Raw genomic sequence first — 22,887 nt, forward strand, 5'->3', positions numbered from 1 at the left:
ATATATCTCTAGCAGATGCTACAATTCTAGGTGGAGGCTTTCCATACATCCCCGAGCAGATGCTACAATTCTAGGTGGAGGCCTTCCATATATACCTAGCAGATGCTACAATTCTAGGTGGAGGCCTTCCATACATCCCCGAGCAGATGCTACAATTCTAGGTGGAGGCCTTCCATATATACCTAGCAGATGCTACAATTCTAGGTGGAGGCCTTCCATACATCCCCGAGCAGATGCTACAATTCTAGGTGGAGGCCTTCCATATATACCTAGCAGATGCTACAATTCTAGGTGGAGGCCTTCCATATATACCTAGCAGATGCTACAATTCTAGGTGGAGGCCTTCCACATATCTCTAGCAGATGCTATAATTCTAGGTGGAGGCCTTCCATATATACCTAGCAGATGCTACAATTCTAGGTGGAGGCCTTCCATATATACCTAGCAGATGCTACAATTCTAGGTGGAGGCCTTCCACATATCTCTAGCAGATGCTACAATTCTAGGTGGAGGCCTTCCATATATACCTAGCAGATGCTACAATTCTAGGTGGAGGCCTTCCATACATCCCCGAGCAGATGCTACAATTCTAGGTGGAGGCCTTCCATATATACCTAGCAGATGCTACAATTCTAGGTGGAGGCCTTCCATATATACCTAGCAGATGCTACAATTCTAGGTGGAGGCCTTCCACATATCTCTAGCAGATGCTACAATTCTAGGTGGAGGCCTTCCATATATACCTAGCAGATGCTACAATTCTAGGTGGAGGCCTTCCATACATCCCCGAGCAGATGCTACAATTCTAGGTGGAGGCCTTCCATATATACCTAGCAGATGCTACAATTCTAGGTGGAGGCCTTCCATATATACCTAGCAGATGCTATAATTCTAGGTGGAGGCCTTCCATACATCCCCGAGCAGATGCTACAATTCTAGGTGGAGGCCTTCCATATATACCTAGCAGATGCTACAATTCTAGGTGGAGGCCTTCCACATATCTCTAGCAGATGCTACAATTCTAGGTGGAGGCCTTCCATATATACCTAGCAGATGCTACAATTCTAGGTGGAGGCCTTCCATACATCCCCGAGCAGATGCTACAATTCTAGGTGGAGGCCTTCCATATATACCTAGCAGATGCTACAATTCTAGGTGGAGGCCTTCCATATATCTCTAGCAGATGCTACAATTCTAGGTGGAGGCTTTCCATACATCCCCGAGCAGATGCTACAATTCTAGGTGGAGGCCTTCCATATATACCTAGCAGATGCTACAATTCTAGGTGGAGGCCTTCCATACATCCCCGAGCAGATGCTACAATTCTAGGTGGAGGCCTTCCATATATACCTAGCAGATGCTACAATTCTAGGTGGAGGCCTTCCATACATCCCCGAGCAGATGCTACAATTCTAGGTGGAGGCCTTCCATATATACCTAGCAGATGCTACAATTCTAGGTGGAGGCCTTCCATATATACCTAGCAGATGCTACAATTCTAGGTGGAGGCCTTCCACATATCTCTAGCAGATGCTACAATTCTAGGTGGAGGCCTTCCATATATACCTAGCAGATGCTACAATTCTAGGTGGAGGCCTTCCATATATACCTAGCAGATGCTACAATTCTAGGTGGAGGCCTTCCACATATCTCTAGCAGATGCTACAATTCTAGGTGGAGGCCTTCCATATATACCTAGCAGATGCTACAATTCTAGGTGGAGGCCTTCCATACATCCCCGAGCAGATGCTACAATTCTAGGTGGAGGCCTTCCATACATCCCCGAGCAGATGCTACAATTCTAGGTGGAGGCCTTCCATATATACCTAGCAGATGCTACAATTCTAGGTGGAGGCCTTCCATACATCCCCGAGCAGATGCTACAATTCTAGGTGGAGGCCTTCCATATATACCTAGCAGATGCTACAATTCTAGGTGGAGGCCTTCCATATATACCTAGCAGATGCTACAATTCTAGGTGGAGGCCTTCCACATATCTCTAGCAGATGCTACAATTCTAGGTGGAGGCCTTCCATATATACCTAGCAGATGCTACAATTCTAGGTGGAGGCCTTCCATATATACCTAGCAGATGCTACAATTCTAGGTGGAGGCCTTCCACATATCTCTAGCAGATGCTACAATTCTAGGTGGAGGCCTTCCATATATACCTAGCAGATGCTACAATTCTAGGTGGAGGCCTTCCATACATCCCCGAGCAGATGCTACAATTCTAGGTGGAGGCCTTCCATATATACCTAGCAGATGCTACAATTCTAGGTGGAGGCCTTCCATATATCTCTAGCAGATGCTACAATTCTAGGTGGAGGCTTTCCATACATCCCCGTGCAGATGCTACAATTCTAGGTGGAGGCCTTCCATATATACCTAGCAGATGCTACAATTCTAGGTGGAGGCCTTCCACATATCTCTAGCAGATGCTACAATTCTAGGTGGAGGCCTTCCATATATACCTAGCAGATGCTACAATTCTAGGTGGAGGCCTTCCATACATCCCCGAGCAGATGCTACAATTCTAGGTGGAGGCCTTCCATATATACCTAGCAGATGCTACAATTCTAGGTGGAGGCCTTCCATATATACCTAGCAGATGCTATAATTCTAGGTGGAGGCCTTCCATACATCCCCGAGCAGATGCTACAATTCTAGGTGGAGGCCTTCCATATATACCTAGCAGATGCTACAATTCTAGGTGGAGGCCTTCCACATATCTCTAGCAGATGCTACAATTCTAGGTGGAGGCCTTCCATATATACCTAGCAGATGCTACAATTCTAGGTGGAGGCCTTCCATACATCCCCGAGCAGATGCTACAATTCTAGGTGGAGGCCTTCCATATATACCTAGCAGATGCTACAATTCTAGGTGGAGGCCTTCCATATATCTCTAGCAGATGCTACAATTCTAGGTGGAGGCTTTCCATACATCCCCGAGCAGATGCTACAATTCTAGGTGGAGGCCTTCCATATATACCTAGCAGATGCTACAATTCTAGGTGGAGGCCTTCCATACATCCCCGAGCAGATGCTACAATTCTAGGTGGAGGCCTTCCATATATACCTAGCAGATGCTACAATTCTAGGTGGAGGCCTTCCATATATACCTAGCAGATGCTACAATTCTAGGTGGAGGCCTTCCACATATCTCTAGCAGATGCTACAATTCTAGGTGGAGGCCTTCCATATATACCTAGCAGATGCTACAATTCTAGGTGGAGGCCTTCCATATATACCTAGCAGATGCTACAATTCTAGGTGGAGGCCTTCCACATATCTCTAGCAGATGCTACAATTCTAGGTGGAGGCCTTCCATATATACCTAGCAGATGCTACATTTCTAGGTGGAGGCCTTCCATACATCCCCGAGCAGATGCTACAATTCTAGGTGGAGGCCTTCCATATATACCTAGCAGATGCTACAATTCTAGGTGGAGGCCTTCCATATATCTCTAGCAGATGCTACAATTCTAGGTGGAGGCTTTCCATACATCCCCGAGCAGATGCTACAATTCTAGGTGGAGGCCTTCCATATATACCTAGCAGATGCTACAATTCTAGGTGGAGGCCTTCCATACATCCCCGAGCAGATGCTACAATTCTAGGTGGAGGCCTTCCATATATACCTAGCAGATGCTACAATTCTAGGTGGAGGCCTTCCATACATCCCCGAGCAGATGCTACAATTCTAGGTGGAGGCCTTCCATATATACCTAGCAGATGCTACAATTCTAGGTGAAGGCCTTCCATATATACCTAGCAGATGCTACAATTCTAGGTGGAGGCCTTCCACATATCTCTAGCAGATGCTACAATTCTAGGTGGAGGCCTTCCATATATACCTAGCAGATGCTACAATTCTAGGTGGAGGCCTTCCATATATACCTAGCAGATGCTACAATTCTAGGTGGAGGCCTTCCATATATACCTAGCAGATGCTACAATTCTAGGTGGAGGCCTTCCACATATCTCTAGCAGATGCTACAATTCTAGGTGGAGGCCTTCCATATATACCTAGCAGATGCTACAATTCTAGGTGGAGGCCTTCCATATATACCTAGCAGATGCTACAATTCTAAGTGGAGGCCTTCCATATATACCTAGCAGATGCTACAATTCTAGGTGGAGGCCTTCCATATATCCCCTAGCAGATGCTACAATTCTAGGTGGAGGCCTTCCATATATACCTAGCAGATGCTACAATTCTAGGTGGAGGCCTTCCATATATCCCCTAGCAGATGCTACAATTCTAGGTGGAGGCCTTCCATATATACCTAGCAGATGCTACAATTCTAGGTGGAGGCCTTCCATATATACCTAGCAGATGCTACAATTCTAGGTGGAGGCCTTCCATACATCCCCGAGCAGATGCTACAATTCTAGGTGGAGGCCTTCCATATATACCTAGCAGATGCTACACCTCTGGGTTGAAGGCCTTTCGTAAATCACTAGAATATGCTAAACTTTTGGGTTGGAGGCCTTCCACATATCCCTAGCGGATCCTACACCTCTGAGTTGGAGGCCTCCCACATATCCCTATCAGATCTTACACCAGAGGGGAGTGTTCTAATTCCCCCTTCTCACTTCCTAGCATTTTCCAGTAACAATCATGGCGGACGAGGCGCCCGTAGCCCGGATCTAGTGTGACGTCACGCCGTGAGCCAAGAAGGATAAGGCGGCGGTGAGGAACCAAGAAGGAGTCAGCTGACCGGCGTGTCCAGGCCCGTACACAATAAAACGAAGACGCCATTTTACTTTTTTTTTTTTCCCTTCAGGACGGGCCGAGGTGGGTGAGATGTATCGGGCGGGCAATGTTTTGGTGGGGTGGGGTGGGGTCGGGTGCACTATGGTGGGCTCCTGACATTACTGTGGGGTTCGCGCATTTTCTGTCTCTTCTATGGAGTTCATGTCCGCCTCATGGTGACAGCTCGGGTGAAGGAATTTACATCTTAGTATATTCCACACCCCCCCCCCATCTCCTCTACTTGGTCAAAACCAGCTGGGGACCGCTACTGTGGAGTGGACTGTTCCACTCCTCTCTGGGAGGGTGGGGTCTTTTAAAATGTTAGCTTCTTAAAGTAAAAGCTAAATACAAGTAATTCTTATCTGTCAAGTTCCTGCTTTATAGGGAGATAGAAGTGGCCACAACATGGCTGACACCTACTGGGTTGTCACTTAGCTTTCCAAGTGTATACAGCTGTGGTCTTCAAACTGTGGCCCTCCAGCTGTTGCAAAACTACAACTCCCAGCATGCTGAGATGTCTAATGGCTGTCTGGGCAAGCTGAGAGTTGAAGTTATGCCACAGCTGGGGGGGGGGGGGGGGTCCACAGTTTTGGAGACCATTGCCATAGAGGTCCCATGTTCTGTTTGGGACCATAGACAGTCCTTGTGCTATGTATAATCTTGACTGACTCCCTCCTTGGTGGGTTGTCACCCAACTTTCCTATAAAGCCTGCTGAGTGAGTGCTGCCTGTATGCCACGGTGCCCATGTATGTGGCGGCCTTTACAGGGCCCACAGGGCTGTTGTCAGTTTTCAGCCATGTTTTGTGGAACTTATTTACTACTACAGAGGCGGACATGTTGCTTCCCCCGCCCTTACAAAGCAAATGTAACATTAAAAAGACCATAGAGCAGTGTTTCCCAACCAGGGTGCCTCCAGCTGTTGCAAAACTACAACTCCCAGCATGCCCGGACAGCCAACGGCTGTCCGGGCATGCTGGGAGTTGTAGTTTTGCAACAGCTGGAGGCACCCTGGTTGGGAAACACTGCCTTAGAGCTTTGTATCTCACTGCTACAGCTTTTGACTCAAGGACTCGCGTATATATATATCGGCTATAGATGTTATGTAGCTATATCTGATCTCCTGTAAATTGGTTGTACATCAGATTCCACCAGAAATAAACAACAGCATCGATAAACTTGTGGAGTACAACTCTCATCATCTTGTACTCGTAAGTTTTGTCCGATGTTGCCAAAGACTGAACATGTTCTAACTTCCGGCAAAATAAAGCTCCTTGTCGAAAGTTTTGCAACAGGACTTCTGATTAGAGATGAGCGAACTTACAGTAAATTCGATTCGTCACGAACTGCTCGGCAGTTGATGACTGGTGCCAGAAAGTTAAAGATTTGTAAATTTACTTCTATTTAAAAAAAAAAAATTAATCCTTACAGTACTTATCAGCTGCTGTATGCTCAACAGGAAGTTTTTTTTTTTCTTCTTGAATTTATTTTCTGTCTGACCACAGTGCTCTCTGCTGACACCTCAGGAACTGTCCAGAGTAGAAACAAATCCCCATTGCAAACCTCTCCTGCTCTGGACAGTTTCTGGCATGGACAGAGGTGGCAGCAGAGAGCACTGTGGTCAGACAGAAAGGAAATTCAAAAAGAGAACAACTTCCTGTGGAGCATACAGCAGCTAAGTACTGGAAGGATTAAGATGTTTAGATAGAAGTGATTTACAAATCTGTTTAACTTTCTGGCATCAGTTGATTTATATTCTCCCAAACCCCCCCTTCCCCAATCGGCCGATATTCACGATTTTGGACGTTATCGGCAATTACATTGCCGATAATCCGATAATGCCCCCCACCACCCCGGCCAGAGACCGCCACCACCGCTGCCCCATTGCCTCCCCCATTCCCGGTTTTATAATTACCTGTTCCCGGGGTCCGTGCTACTTCTGGCTCCTGCGGTGTCCTGTGTTACACTGTGTGCTGCGCAATGACGAATGACGTCCTCAACGCGACGTCACCGTCAGTGTTTACAGTGACAGCGCAGGACGCCGCTGGAGCCAGAAGTAGCGCGGACCCCGGGAACAGGTAATTATAAAACCGGGAATGGGGGGGGGGGCAGCGTTAGTGGTTGGACTAAGGACCGGCAGGGGGAGAGAAGCGGGCGGCGGCGGTCTCTGGGCAGAGGATAGGGGGGTAGGACTCAGGACAGGCAGGGGGAGAGAAGCGGGCGGCGGTGGTCTCTGGGCAGAGGATAGGGGGGTAGGACTCAGGACAGGCAGGGGGAGAGAAGCGGGCGGCGGTGGTCTCTGGGCAGAGGATAGGGGGGTAGGACTCAGGACAGGCAGGGGGAGGGAAGCGGGCGGCGGTGGTCTCTGGGCAGAGGATAGGGGGGTAGGACTCAGGACAGGCAGGGGGAGAGAAGCGGGCGGCGGTGGTCTCTGGGCAGAGGATAGGGGGGTAGGACTCAGGACAGGCAGGGGGAGGGAAGCGGGCGGCGGTGGTCTCTGGGCAGAGGATAGGGGGGTAGGACTCAGGACAGGCAGGGGGAGAGAAGCGGGCGGCGGTGGTCTCTGGGCAGAGGATAGGGGGGTAGGACTCAGGACAGGCAGGGGGAGAGAAGCGGGCGGCGGTGGTCTCTGGGCAGAGGATAGGGGGGTAGGACTCAGGACAGGCAGGGGGAGAGAAGCGGGCGGCGGTGGTCTCTGGGCAGAGGATAGGGGGGTAGGACTCAGGACAGGCAGGGGGAGAGAAGCGGGCGGCGGTCTCTGGGCAGAGGATAGGGGGGTAGGACTCAGGACAGGCAGGGGGAGAGAAGCGGGCGGCGGTGGTCTCTGGGCAGAGGATAGGGGGGTAGGACTCAGGACAGGCAGGGGGAGGGAAGCGGGCGGCGGTGGTCTCTGGGCAGAGGATAGGGGGGTAGGACTCAGGACAGGCAGGGGGAGAGAAGCGGGCGGCGGTGGTCTCTGGGCAGAGGATAGGGGGGTAGGACTCAGGACAGGCAGGGGGAGAGAAGCGGGCGGCGGTCTCTGGGCAGAGGATAGGGGGGTAGAACTCAGGACAGGCAGGGGGAGAGAAGCGGGCGGCGGTCTCTGGCACCGCAAAAGCTGCTGCAGTTCATTGATTTAAAGCGCCCGCTGAAGCTGAAGTTATCGGCCTTAACCTCCACAGATTATCGGCATCGACCCAAAAAAAAAAATCGATATTGGTTGATCCCTAATCGATAGGTGTATGGGCAGCACATGGCTTGTGCTGATAAATGACCAAGGTGGAGATGGCACTGAAGTACCCGTGCCCTTGTGTAGTCAGTGTCTGTAGTCGGTCCTTATATCTTGAGAAACTCTTGTGCATTTTGTCCAGCGTTGACTGCGATGGGATAGGAAAAAGCAAAAGAAACGGACAAAGGATCTGTAAAAGTATACGTTTAGAAATAAGGAAAGGGTATGAAAAGGTATTACTCTGTACTCTGACCTAGAAGTGGAAAACTCAGGGGTTCTGTAAAGACCAGGGATGATTTTGTGCACGACGCTCAGAACCTACAAGGAATGTCTAATGTGATCTGGGCTTCTGAGGAGATTTGGTGGTGTCAGCATGAAACTCCAGTGGGGGGGGGGGGAATAAATAAAAAAATAATGTATATATTTCATTATTTATTTATTTTTTAAATATAACCCCTTTACTCAATAGTCTGTTTTGACCTTAACCCCTTAAGGACTCAGCATTTTAGTCTTTTGCACTTTCGTTTTTTCCACCTTACCTTGTAAAAATCACAACCCTTTCAATTTTGCACCTAAAAGTCCATATGATGGCTTTTTTTGCACCACCAATTCTACTTTTTAATGACATTAGTCAGTTTACCCACAAATCTACGGTGAAACGGAAAAATCATTGTGTGACAAAATGGAAGCAAAAATGCCATTTTGTATTTTGGGGGCTTCCGTTTCTACGCAGTACTTATTTCGGTAAAAATGGCACCTTATCTTCTGTAGGTCCATACAATTAAAATGATCCCCTACTTATATAGGTTTGATTTTGTCGTATTTCTGAAAAAAATCATAACTACATGCAGGAAAATTTATACGTTTAAAATTATCATCTTCTGACCCCCTAGAACTCTTATTTTTCCCACGTACATGGTGGTATGAGGGCTAATTTTTTGCACCATAATTTGAAGTTTTTAGCAGTACCATTTTAGCTTTGATCGCTGGTATAAGTGACCAAAAATACGCTATTTTGGACTTTGGAATTTGTGTGCGTACGCCATTGACCGTGCGGTTTAATTAATTATATATTTTTGTAGTTTGGACATTTATGCACGCGGCGATACCACATGTTTTTTTTAATATTTTTTATTTTATGGGCAAAGGTGGGTGTGATTCAAACTCTTATTAGGGAAGGGATTTTTTATTTTTTGCAATGTTATAGCCCCCATAATATGCAGTACATTGATTCAATACACTGATCACTGCCATTGCAATGGATTGATCAGTTTTATCGGAGCAATCAATCGCGATCGGACATGCAGGAGGCAGGTGAGGCACCCTCCTGTTGCATTCTAACTGATAGGGACATTGCGATTTTACCGCGATGCTCCCGATCAGCCCGACCTGAGCTGCCGGGAAGCTTTCACTTTAGATGCGGTGATCAACTTTGATCACCGCGTCTAAAGAGTTAATGCCGGACATGTGCCTGACTGGCGATGTCCGGCATTAGCCACCGGGTAATAGCAGCCGGGACCGTGCGGATATGATGCGAGCTCAGCTCCTGAGCTCTCTTCATAACTCTCCCGTGCCGTTTAGAAACGGTGTTTTACAGCATGGGGGTCATGACCAAGGCAAATTTTCTAAATCTGACATGCGTCCACATGCGTTTGGTAATAACTTTTGAACGCTTTCACTTATGAAAACGATTGAGATTTTTTATTGTAATTTAAATTAGTGGTTCATTTTCCAGTTAGTGTTTTTTGTAAAAAAAAAAAAAAAAAAAACATTTTAAAAAAAGTGGTGGCGCTGTGACAGTTCATTCTCATCTGGTACATGTACCTGACTTTGCGGGAAGGGGTTAAAGCATACCCATCAGATCCAATAAAAACTTTAATATATCACTCAGTACCTAATAGGGATCGACCGATTATCGGTATGGCCAATAATTATTTTGGGCATTATCGGTATTGGCAATTAACTTGCCGATAATGCCCCGCCTCCCCCATCCCCGGTTTTATAATTACCTGTTCCCGGGGCCCACGCTTCTTCTTGCTTCTGCTGCGTTCTGCGTTACGCTGTGTGCAGTGACGTGCGCGACGTGACATCACAGTCAGTACGCACAGTGACAGTTCAGGAGGACGCCACCGGAGTCAAATGTAGAGTGGACCCCAGGAACAGGTAATTATAAAACCGGGGATGGGGGAGGCAATGTGGCGGTGATAGGTCTCAGGACCCCCGGACAGGCAGGGGGAGAGAAGCAGGTGGCGGCGGTCTATGGCACCGCAAAAGCCACTGCAGTGCATTGATATAAAGCGCCCGCTTTAAATCAATGATCTGCAGCAGTGTCGCGGGGGGATAAATAGCCGATAACTTAAACCGATATTCCGTATGAACTAATCGTATGAAACCCTTTCGTCTTTACATAGTTGAATGTGCTGACAACAAAATCACACACAATTTATCAATGGAAATCAAATTGGATATGGAGTCACACTCAAAATCAAAGTGGAAAACCACACTACAGGCTGATCCAACTTTATGTAATGTCCTTAAAACAAGTCACAATGAGGCTCAGTAGTGTGTGTGGCCTCCACGTGCCCGTATGACATCCCTACAATGCCTGGGCATGATCCTGATGAGGTGGCGGATGGTCTCCTGAGGGATGTCCTCCCAGACCTGGACTAAAGCATCCGCCAACTCCTGGACAGTCTGTGGTGGATGGAGTGAGACATGATGTCCCAGATGTGATCAATCTGATTCGGGTCTGGGGAACGGGCGGCCAGTCCATAGTATCAATACCTTCCTCTTGCAGGAACTGCTGACACTCCAGCCACATGAGGTCTACCATTGTCTTGCATTAAGAGGAACCCAGGGCCAACCGCACCAGCATATGGTCTCACAAGGGGTCTAAGGATGTCATCTCAGTACCTAATGGCAGTCAGGCTACCTCTGGCAAGCACATGGTGGGCAGTGCAGCCCCCCAAAAGAAATGCCACCCCACACCATTACTGACCCACCCCCAAACCGGTGATGCTGGAGGATGTTGCAGGCAGCAGAACGTTCTCCACGGCGTCACGTCTGTCACGTGCTCAGTGTGAACCTCCTTTCATCTGTGAAGAGCACAGGGTGCCAGTGGCAAATTTGCCAATCTTGGTGTTCTCTGCCAAATGCCAAACGTCCTGCACGGTGTTGGGCTGTAAGCACAACCCCAACCTGTGGACGTCGGGCCCTCATACCACCCTCATGGAGACAGTTTTGAGTGGACACATGCACATTTGTGGCCTGCTGGAGGTCATTTTGCAGGGCTCTGGCAGTGCTCCTCCTTGCACAAAGGCAGAGGTAGTGGTCCTGCTGCTAGGTTGTTGCCCTCCTACGGCCTCCTCCACGTCTCCTGATGTACTGGCCTGTCTCCTGGTAGCGCCTCCATGCTCTGGACACTACGCTGACAGACACAGCAAACCTTCTTGCCACAGCTCTCATTGATGTGCCATCCTGGATGAGCTGCACTACCTGAGCCACTTGTGTGGGTTGTAGACTCCGTCTCATGCTACCACTAGAGTGAAAGCACCTCCAGCATTCAAAAGTGACCAAAACATCAGCCAGGAAGCACAGGAACTGAGAAGTGGTCTATGGTCACCACCTGCAGAGCCACTCCTTTATTGGGGGAGTGTCTTCCTTATTGCCTATAATTTCCACCTGTTTGTTCCATTTGCACAACAGCATGTGAAATTGATTGTCAATCAGTGTTTCTTCCTGAGAGGACAGTGGGATTTCACAGAAGTGTCATTGACTTGGAGTTACATTGTGTTGTTTAAGTGTCCCCTTTATTTTTGTGAGCAGTATATATTGAACAACAACTTTATGCTAACAACCATTTGTGTGTATGGAAGTCAACAAGGAATGTGAAGTATGAAGCATCGAAGACCTGGCTGGTTCTGTAGCTGCGGGATGGTCATGTGATCGCTGGGGCAGAAGCAGTGAGGGGGCGCATTCACACTATAGAATTTCTGAGCAGAACTTTGCTTGGAAATTCAGGCACAGCAGCCTCCCATTGTTTTCAGTGGGATTCAGCTGCACCATGCACACTGCTGAATTTCCGCTGCAGACAGCTCCACCATGGAAATGCAAATAGCAGACTTTGCCGAAAGCATGAGCAAGTTCATTGTGTTCGTGCATCCGCTCAGATATCGTCAATAGTGATGAAGCATGTCCCAATGGTCCCAGCACCGGCTGACTGACAGCGCAGCTGTGCACAGAATGTTCGCCCAGAACTTCTCCGGTCGGACATTCAGTAGTGTGAATGCTGGCTAAGAGACCTGATTTTGGAAATTGCATATGCTTACAAATGGACCAAATGTATCCCTTTTGGACTACGTTCGGCCTATTAAACACAATGGGGAAATGTTATTATACCTGTCCAGAGGTAAAGTTGCTGTTTCCCATAGCAACCAATCAGATCGCTTCTTTCACTTTTAACGAGGCCTCTGTAAAATGAGTTACTATGGGCAACTTTTCCTCTGGACAGGTTTTGGATAAATCTCCCCCCAATGGATCTAGTGTGGGTACACTGCAGTACATGCCGGAATACAGTTCACTACACCACAATAGTGATGATTTAGGTGTAAACATACTCGTAATTTTCTAGCACTGCATCCCATCACCCACCTGCTTCTATCAGCTTCCTGTGTTTACTTTGTAGAACTACCAATATAGCATCTTTTAAGCTTAAAGGGGTACTCCACCCCTAGACATCTTATCCCCTATCCAAAGGGCCTCCGCGATCCCAATGCTGCACCCGGCGTTCCTTTAGTGTCGGGTACACGCCCCCCACCCATAGACTTGCATGGCCATGACATCACAAGTGAGACAGGACAGTGGCGTCACGAGCCTCCGCCCCCACATCGCCAGTCATCCAGCACGGAGCGAAGTTTACACTCTGCACCGGATGTCTGGGGTGCCTGCGATCAGACATCTTATCCCCTATCCCAACAGCCCGACACATTTCAAACAGATGCTTTATCAGAGCTTTGTAAAGCCCTGATGAAGCATCTGTGCAAAACCTGTCAGAATACTAACAGAATTTCCATAGTGTTAACGCTTATCAGTTCAGGTAGATTTACTTATGTATGACCTTCTATCAGCCATAGTAGTGCAGTGTTTCCCCAACCATTGTACCGCCAGCGGTTGTAAAACTACAACTCCCAGCATGCCCGGACAGCTTTAATTTTTTTTTTGTCACATTTTATTCCCAAAAAATTAATAAAAAATTATCTAAAAGTTTTATATATGCAAATGTGGTATTGATAAAAAGAACAGATGATAGCGCAAAAAATGAGCCCACATACCGCCCTATATACGGAAAAAATGAGTTATATGTGGTCAAAATAGGGCGATTTTTAGATTACTGATTTTGTAAAAAAAAGTTTTAGATTTTAAGCGGTACAAAAAATTAAGTTTTTTTTAACTGTAATCGTATTGACCTACAGAATAAAGAACAGATGTCATTTTTACTGTATATTGTACATTGTGAAAACATAACCCTCCAAAATGTGCAAAATTGTGGTTTTCATTTCATTTCTTTTGGCTTCGCCGTACATTTTATGGTAAAGTGAGAGGTTTCGTTACAAATAACAATTGGTTACGCAAAAAACAAGCCCTTATATGGGTCTGTAGATGGAAATATAAAAGTTATGGATTTTAGAAGGCGAGGAGGAAAAAAATAAAACGCAAAAATAAAATTAGCCTGGTCCTTTAAGGTTAAAATGGGCTTGGTCCTTAAGGGGTTAAAGTGTGTGGGGGGGGGGGGGGGGGGGGGGGGGGAGGGGAAATTTTCAAATCAACTGGTGGCAGAAAGTTAAATGGAAGTAATTCACAAATCTGTTTAATAATCTTAAAGGGGTACTCCGCCCCTAGACATCCCCTATCCAAAGGAGGGGATCAGATGTTAGATCGCCGGGGTCCCGCTACTGGGAACCCCGGGGATCGCCGCTGCGGCACCCCGCTATCATTACTGCACAGAGCGAGATCGCTCTGCACGTAATGACGTGCAATACAGGGGCCGGAGCATCGTTACGTCATGGCTCCACCCCTCGTGACATCACGGCCCGTCCCCGTCAATACAAGTCTATGTGAGGGGGCGTGGCTGTCGTCACGCCCCCTGCCATAGACTTGCATTAAGGGGATGGGCCGTGATGTCATGAGGGGTGGAGCCATGTCGTCACACTGCTCCGGCCCCTGTATCGCCCGTCATTACGCACAGAGCGAACTCGCTCTGCGCAGTAATCATGGCGGGGTGCTGCAGCAGCGATCCCTGGGGTCCCCAGCAGCGGGACCGCGGCGATCTAACATCTTATCCCCTATCCTTTGGATAGGGGATAAGATGCCAGGGGTGGAGTACCCCTTCAATCCTTCCAGTACTTATCAGCTGCTATATGCTCCACAGGAAGTTGTGTAGTTCTTTCCAGTCTGACCACAGTGCTCTCTGCTGACACCTCTGTTTTTATAGGAACTGTCCAGAGCAGGAGAGGTTTGCTATGGGGATTTGCTCCTGCTCTGGACAGTTCCTGACATGGACAGAGGTGGCAGCAGAGAGCACTGTGGTCAGACTGGAAAGAACTACACAACTTCCTTTAAGCAGTACTTCACTTCCCCTCTGGCGCTGTAGAGGAATTGAATGCTTGCTTCCTTCACAGATGGCTGGGGATTGTCTGGACTCTCTTAGCGGTATTGGAGTGTCCAGTCTTGCTACCTTCTTTTTGTGAAGAACATGGAGACTATATTGATGTCAGAATGTTGGCATTTATGTCCCTGATGCTCACTTAGGTCATGCACTCACATTGGGGCGGGGGCAGGTTATACCGTACACAGGCCCGTAATGCCTCTGAAGCCCCATTGTAGTGTATGTTATAGACTCTCCGCAGGGAGGAGAATGAGCTGTTTGTTCTCGGGCTGAGGCTTCTGGTGTGAGAGATCAAATGTCCAGAGGCTGAGCGAGCGCCTGTCCCTACAGGAAGCTGAGCGCTTGCTCATACTGGGAAGCTGTTTATATTTAACTCGCCGCCCCATTCCTCACAATCCTGTCACCCTGCTCCAACAACGCTCGAGAAGACATCTGCTCTGGACTTTATACTGGTAATTTCCAAAACATTATAGATTCTGGGGGGGCTCATGGCTGTGGGGGCCTAGACGGGCTACAAGGGCAAAGCCGTCAACTTGGTTTCCACAAGGAAGCTGCTTGTTTTTCGGTCTCAAACCTGTTTTTTTTGTTGTCGTGTGACAGTAACTTTAGATGGTGTTTTTTTTTCTTTTCTGCGGTGTTAATGCCTTAACTGGAAGTGCAGTGTTAGGGCTCGGTGGGGGGCGCTTCTGTTTTCTGTTCTTGCTTTTACAGAAGTGTTTGTGATGCAAGTATGAAGTTCTTATATGGCCCGTGCTCCATACAGCAAAACCTTGTAAACTAGGGGTTTATGGTTTTTGAGGGGGGTGGGTGGGTTGTTTTTATTATCAAATCTAAAAAGGGTTAGACAAGGGTATGGTGTATTAAAATCTCATACGTTGTCTCTGTTGGGTTAAGCCTGCACTCTTTCCCTCCCCTAATGTCCATAAATATACCGTATTTTTCGTCGTATAAGACGCACCCAATTTATAGGTGCAAAATCTAAAAAAAATAAAGATTTTGAACCCAATAGTGGTCTTCAATCTGCGGACCTCCAGATGTTGCAAAACTACAACTCCCAGCGTGCCCGGACAGCCGTTGGCTGTCCGGGCATGCTGGGAGTTGTAGTTTTGCAACATCTGGAGGTCCGCAGATTGAAGACCACTGCATAGGAGGTAATACTCACGTGTCCCCGCCGCTCCGGACCCGTCACTGCTGCCCTGGATGTCGCTCAATCGCTGTGGCCGTGTCCCCGTCGCTCCGGAACGTCTCTGCTGCCGGCCGGGTATCCTCACTCTCCGTCGCCGTCGTTACGTACGCGACGACGTGATGACGAGGAAGGAGAGCGCCGCCCATACAGGGGATCCCTGAACGGAGAAGACACCGAGGAGGCAGGTAAGGTCCCTCCTGGTGTCCTGTAAGCACTAACCCGGCTATTCAGTCGGGCTGTTCGGGACCGCCGTGGTGAAATTTGATCGCCACGTCTGAAGGGTTAATACAGGGCATCACCGCGATTGGTGATGTCCTGTATTAGCCACGGGTCCCGGCCGTTGATGGCCGCAGGGACCGCCACGATAGGGGTGTATTCGCCGTATAAGACACACCGACTTTTTCCCCCCAGTTCTGGGGAAGAAAAAGTGCGTCTTATACGGCGAAAAATACTGTAGTCAGTAACAGCTGGACACTTGGGGTGTTTTGTTTTTTCCCCATTATAATTATAGGGTTAACCTAGCTGTCCACTTTGAGGGTGCAGACAAATTGTATGGTGCCCCCGTTGACAGATATTATTGCTGCCTATTTTATTTTTTTTCTTGGTGACCTTAATGACCATAGCGCCGTCTCCACTAGAATGTGGATAATACACATTCAGTCAGGTTGTTGTCAGACACCTTGCACCACTTATCTCCAGCAATCAAAACAGGGTTAGACCAGTTGGTTGTTTACTTATTAGTATACTCAAATGTTATTGGCTTATTAGTATACTCCTATATTTTTCTTTTTAGCTTATTATATTACCTAGTGTATTTTACTTATTTTTGATAGAGCCCACAGACAGATATTGGCAGATTATGCTAACTTGATTTAATTAATGCTGGAAGGTCCTAAGTGGCCAAGGGGACACTTAACTTTTACTCACTTCTTGGACTCTTAGGAGCTTTTTGGGGGTCCGATCATGCGATGTCCGCCATTATCAATACAGATCACTGCATCTGCGGCAGTGCGGTACTTTGGATGATCGGATCGCCTGCAACGCTGCCGCGGGGATCCATTCATCCAGCATGGCAGCCGGAGGTCCCCTCACCTGTCTCCGGCTGTCTCCCGGGGTCTGAGATCGAGCAGAGCAGAAGATCACCGATAATACTGATCAGTGCTATGTCCTATGCATAGCACTGAACAGTATTAGCAATCAACTGATTGCTATATTAAAGTGTTAAAAAAAAAAAGAGAAATCCCCCTCCCCCAATAAAAAATAAAACGTCCATTTTTCCCATTCTCCCCCCCCCCCCCCCCCCAAAAAAAAGCATAAAAAAAATGTATACACATTTGGTATCGCCATGTGCGCAAGTCTGAACTGTTAAAATATATTGTTAATAATCCCGTTCAGTGAATGGCGTAAATGTAAGAAAGCTGCTTTTTTGTCACATTTTATTCCCAAAAAAATTATAAATTTTATAAAAAGTAAAACCTAAGTAAAAGTGGTACTGATAAAAACTACAAATCATGGCACAAAAAATAAGCCCTCATATTGCCCCATATATGGAAAAATTTGAAAGTTTTCGAATGATCAAAATAGGGCAATTTCAAACATACTATTTTTGTTAAAATGGTTTGATATTTTATATATAATTTTTTTATTTTTTTGGCGATACAATTATAGAAAAGCATATAACCATGGGTATAATTTTAATCGTATTGACCCACAGAATAAAGAAAACATGTAATTTTTACCGAAAAGTGTACAGAGTGAAAATAAAACCTTCCAAAATTTGCTAAATTACGGTTTTTCTTTACAATTTTTCCACAAATATTTGGTTGCACCGTAAATTTTATGGTAAAATAAGTGATGTCATTACAAAGTACAATTGGTGACTCAAAAAACAAGCCCTCATATGGGTCTGTGGATGGAAATATAAGAGTTATGATTTTTAGAAGGTGAGGAGGAAAACGAAAATGCATAAATAAAATTGGTCTGGTCCTTAAGGAGTTAAATAGTTGAAAAGAGAGATACAGATGTGTAACTGTTGGATGTTGGCAAAAAGAATGATCTCTTGGCTGTCAGCACAGGCCTAAGGATTCTGATGTATGCTGCCTGGCAGGGTCACATGGGGCGCATCTGCAGCGTTTTTGAGATTGTGGATGCGCCGACAGCAGTCAAAGGGATTGCAGGGTGAGCCCTTTGCCAGGGGTACACTCTGGTAGGGATCGACCGATATGGTTTTTTAGGGCCAATACCGCTAATCGGTGGAGGTTAGGGCCGATAGCCGATATCTTATACCGATATTCCGGTAAAGTTATCTGCTATTTATCCCCCCTCGACACCGCTGCAGGTCATTGATTTAAAGCGGGCACTTTAAATCAATGCACTGCAGTGGCTTTTGCGGGGCCATAGGCCGCCACCACCACCCGCTTCTCTCCCCCTACCTGTCAGGGTGGTCCGGGCCATCCATCCTTCATTCCGGGTGGAGGGTTAACCGGTCCGGCCTGTCGTTCTCCGGGGGTCCTCTTCTCCACTCCGGGCAGGCTCCGGCCTAGTAGCGCAGCATAGACGCTGCTGCGCAGTGACGCCCGTGCGCAGCGACGCACCTGACGTCACGGCGTAGCGGTGTCTATGCAGCGTACTAGGCCGGAGCCTGCCCGGAGTGGAGAATAGGACCCCCGGAGAAGGACAGCCCGTACCGGTGCACCCTCCACCCGGAATGGCGCCGGACACTACAGGAAGGATGGATGGCCCGGACCTCCCCCATTACGGGTAAGTTTATTTTTTATTGACTCGGAGGGTGGGGGAGGGGCCCGACCGGTATAGCGGTATGGGCAAAAATCCATACCGGTATGCCGCCCACCACTACGCTGGGGGGTGCAACGTGGTGGGTCGGGGGGCGGGCGCGGTGTGACGGGTCGGGGGGGGGGGGGCGTTCGCGTGCGGGGGGCGGGGCATTATCGGCAAGGTAATTGCCGATAATGGCCAAAATCGTGATTGTCGGCCGATAATATCGGCCATACCGATAATCGGTCGATCCCTACACTCTGGTTCTGCGGATGCGCAGACTGCAGTCACAGAGGGACTGTAGAGTGAGCCCCCGGCCATCCGCAGCGTCTCATACCCTGCGGATGCACCTCGTATAACCCTAAAGCAAAGTTAATGAAAATCTTTCCCAATGGACCCTTTAGGGGCAGTGGTTTAGAGGTAGTCATACACATAAGATGCTATCTTAGCCTAACGCTATCCTCTGCTGACTCCTGTGGAGTTTTAGTTATCCGAGAACAAAAAGATTTGGATAGTCAAAATTTAACTTCCTTCATCCTTCTCTTCTCCGATCCTGAAAATCGAGAGTCCCCCATGTATTAGATGGTTGGCTGGTCCCACTTAAATTGGTGGATTCCAACACAACTAATGGATATTAGGGATCTGAAAGTTCATTCCTGGACAGGTCTACCTTCCTCATCTATTTAATGACACTTTTTTATTTTTTCCCATCCTACTTTTTGAGCCAAATTAACTTCTAGAGTTTGTTTACTCTGAAGTATTTATAAAATGTATTACCTGGTTGGCAAGGAGTGTGCGATAGGGATGACTGGCAAGTGACATTTAACCCCTTCTATCTAAGCCTACTGTATATACAAGAAAAGGTATGCAAGTTCTGTTCACACTATGGCATTTCTGTGAGGATTCCACTAATGCGACGTTCATACTGTAAAAGTTTCATAGCAGATTTTGTGACCAAAATTGCATACTGTGGTATATGTTGGTGCTACATAAGCAAGGAAAGGAGTTAGACTTTTATGACTGAGCTTTGTAAGCTATATTGTAATCCATGCTGCACAATACTCGTCATGACACTTTCCTCAGTGTATACTGATCCTGCATTTTGCTCTGCGGATCAGCACATGACCAGGTGAGCGGAGCAGATAGGGGGTGATGCAATGTGTTCTGTACGGAGCAACCTGAAACTGACACGGCCTTGTCAGGATCTGTCCTAGATAAAATGGCCTAGGTCGGCTAAGTTTAGAACTTGGATGGTGGCACGTATGTTTCAAGAATATATTTGTAAGCGTATTAATAATTTGAGATGCTTTTCAGTATATGAAGGCGCTTTCTAACTGGCTACTGATCCCTTCCACACTTTCCTCTATGGCAGGCCTGCAAAACTTGGCAGTAGATGGGGATGGGGGGGGGGGGGGGGCGGAGGGGTGGCACATTTTAAAAACTGGCTGCACTTCTTGGGGGACGCACATAGGTTTTAGGTAGGGTATTCCCATCTCAGCTCGTTTAGTTCACACTGTAGGGCACCTTGAGATAAGGTGGTACCAGTACTACACACTCTGCAGATCAGTGATTACAGTGCGGGTTTTTAAATCTGACTCACAGGTGACGTCATCTTTGACTTGTCCACTTTTCCTGTCTTTTCCATCTGGCCCAGAACGCGATAAAGTTTTCTTACAGCAAAGACCCTTCTCTGCCTGAAAAAACACTTTTTCACATATACTTCCCATATATTGGGCCCCAAATGGTAATGCCTTGTAATTAGCCCCGGTTTCCAAAAATGTTTACCCTACATTCTAGCCCCCACAGTCTGTGACCCCTGTTATTCCTCCTTCTGGGTCCCTACAACTAGTATTGCACGTTCTGTACCCAAACTGTTTATACTGCCTCCTTCCATGCCCTGATAATTATCCCCCCCCCCCCCCTATTGAAAATGTCTGTGTGTTCCCACTTCATTAATAGTGGCCAAAAAAACCTTACTGCTCCCCTCATGGGATGGACTGCTTGATGATCTACTGATGCAGCCTGTGCCAAGCAGACATCACTAGCTGCCTCACCTATTTGTAGGCTTAGGAGCCTGCAGCCTTGACAGGGCGAGACACTGGTTTTCGGTTCTGTGGTAGATTTGACTGTCTGCATCCTAAAGACTCAGACACAGTTGAAGTGGCGTTCACATGTGCCCAAGATCCTGGTTTTAATCACGGCACTGATCATTAGACGCATTGTCCCAGGCTCGCTCTATGTTGATGCTGCCACTGGTATTGGGTTGTTACGTCTATGAATAGCTAGTCAGAAAATGTGGGAATATCGTGATGAATTTCCCCCCTGCTGCATGTATTCCCTATTGGGGGAGAGGCCTTTATTTTATTATAAATAAATGTGCAGGCATCACCTCCCTTTTATAGCACGTTCTCCTGCTATGCTCTAAATGTTGGGAGGCAGATTGGACCCAATGTTCTGAGTGTCTGTGGGGTCCCAGTAGTCTGGTTTACACCAACAAACACAAACCACACTATTATAGCATCTTTTGCCATAAATGTTTATTGGGGACGGTTTTCTCTAATGCAAGTGTATACCCAAGGGTCCAGTTTGCAGTGTTCTTACCACATTGATTCCCCTAGAGATCACAAAGTGGCAGGAAGGCTTGGAAAAAGACAAAGCATCTCAGTGGTCATCCAGTACTGATGCAATTTTTATTTTTTTTCATATGGATAGACCAAGGTAGGTATGTAACGTGACAGCATATGATCAGCCAGTGACAGCATATGATCAGCCATTGGTGTCTCCCTCGTCAGTCATTAGTGTCCGCCCATTTTTAAACACAAAATAGACCAATTTTCACTTGCCTCTGCCTCCACGCTGATATACTGTCTAGCCTCATGTAGTCGGCGCTTTGTGCCACAGCCATTCAGTAGCCTGGCAGTGACTCTCCATACTTGGGAAGTCTGATGCCCATGTAACGAGTGCTGAATGCAGGCAGAACGTGGAATCGCCACAGGGACATGGGAGCAAAGTAAAAGATGGACAGCCCTATTGGAAAGGTCTGACAAAATCCTAGGCGCCATGTCAACCTGGGGCCTGGGATTTGTCCAGCCCTTACATAACCCATTCTAGTATCAAGAATGTGGCACATGACAAGCAGCTCTGCCACCTATGTATTTGTAAATCATTGAAGATTATCTGCATGATATTAGTAGGGAATGTTTTTTTAAATTATTATTTTTTTTGTCTTTTAGGCACAAAAATGGATCCCAAGCCATCAAGGTTGCCCCGGCGGATAACTGTTCAGCCTTCCCCTTCCTCTCCCATAAGTGCTCAGTTGCTGAGAAGCAGCAGATTAGGCGGCCATAGCGAAACCTATCGTGTGAGGGACAGTTCGCTGAGACATGAATCTGTCTTTGAGGTAAACCTACAAACCAATTTTCCTACTTCACTCTGGGGATAATGGTCACCATTGCAGAATCGGACTCCCTAGACGGGCGGTCTGATAACCATGGCTTGGCAAGGGAATCCAGGGACATTGTTAACTTTATTAGGAATTCTTCAGACTCCTACCCTGGTGATGCCACCAGACAGATGACATTGCATTGCTACTAGGCTATAATATTGTGTTGCTCATCTACTATTTATGGTAGTGCTCTAGTTGCGGTTGCCATGCTGATAGGATCTGGGGTTTCTCTCTTAGAGTTACTGTCATTTGAAAAGAACGAAAAAAAATTTAAACTTTTTGACATGTCAAAAGTTTAGATTGCCTTTGTCTCCATCCTAGGACTTATAAGCCAGTGAAGTGCTCAGCAGCACTCTTCACTTACCAGCCACTCTGTCCAATGGTTTCCCTGCATAGCCTTCCACCCAGGGTGCCTCCAGCTGTTGCAAAACTACAACTCAAAGAATCACAATGCCCAGGCAACCAATGACCCTTTATAGATGCCTGCACCCAGTTCACTTTTGCATTATTTTCTTTTGCTTTTTTTTCCTGTTAGTGTAGATCAGGGTTTCCCAACCAGGGTGCTCCCAGTTTTTGCAAAACTACAACTCCCAGCATGCCCAGGAAACCACAATTCCCTGCACAGCTGGTGAATGGGCTGCACCGTGCAGGTAAAAGGTTTAAGCACTGAGTCAGTGCTGGATTGGTGGACGGTGCGACTCAAACATCAGCCAGTGTGCCTCCAGCTGTTGCAAAACTACAACTCCCAGCATGCCCGGACAGCCTTTGGCTGTCCGGGCATGCTGGCAGTTGTAGTTTTGCAACAGCTCGAGGCACTCTGGTTGGGAAACAGTTAAAATCACATTTGATT

The 22,887-nt window shown here is 47.3% G+C and overlaps 1 protein-coding gene across 4 annotated transcripts in view; it reads left to right on the forward strand.

The window, feature by feature from the left end:
- The first annotated feature begins 4,681 nt into the window (after positions 1-4,681).
- Positions 4,682-22,887, forward strand: part of MARCHF7 (membrane associated ring-CH-type finger 7) — a 43,728-nt gene continuing 25,522 nt past the window's right edge. For 3 of the 4 annotated variants that reach the window (XM_056536445.1, XM_056536447.1, XM_056536448.1), the window contains exons 1-2: positions 4,682-4,803; positions 21,826-21,992. In XM_056536445.1, coding sequence (XP_056392420.1) covers positions 21,834-21,992 — 159 coding nt within the window. In that variant the 5' untranslated portion in view covers positions 4,682-4,803; positions 21,826-21,833. Of the gene's footprint in view, positions 4,804-14,938; positions 15,084-21,825; positions 21,993-22,887 lie in introns of those variants that run through there. The other variant, XM_056536446.1, reaches the window with a different exon arrangement.

The sequence above is a fragment of the Hyla sarda genome, chromosome 8 (genome assembly GCF_029499605.1).
Source record: "Hyla sarda isolate aHylSar1 chromosome 8, aHylSar1.hap1, whole genome shotgun sequence".
Lineage (NCBI taxonomy): Eukaryota > Metazoa > Chordata > Amphibia > Anura > Hylidae > Hyla > Hyla sarda.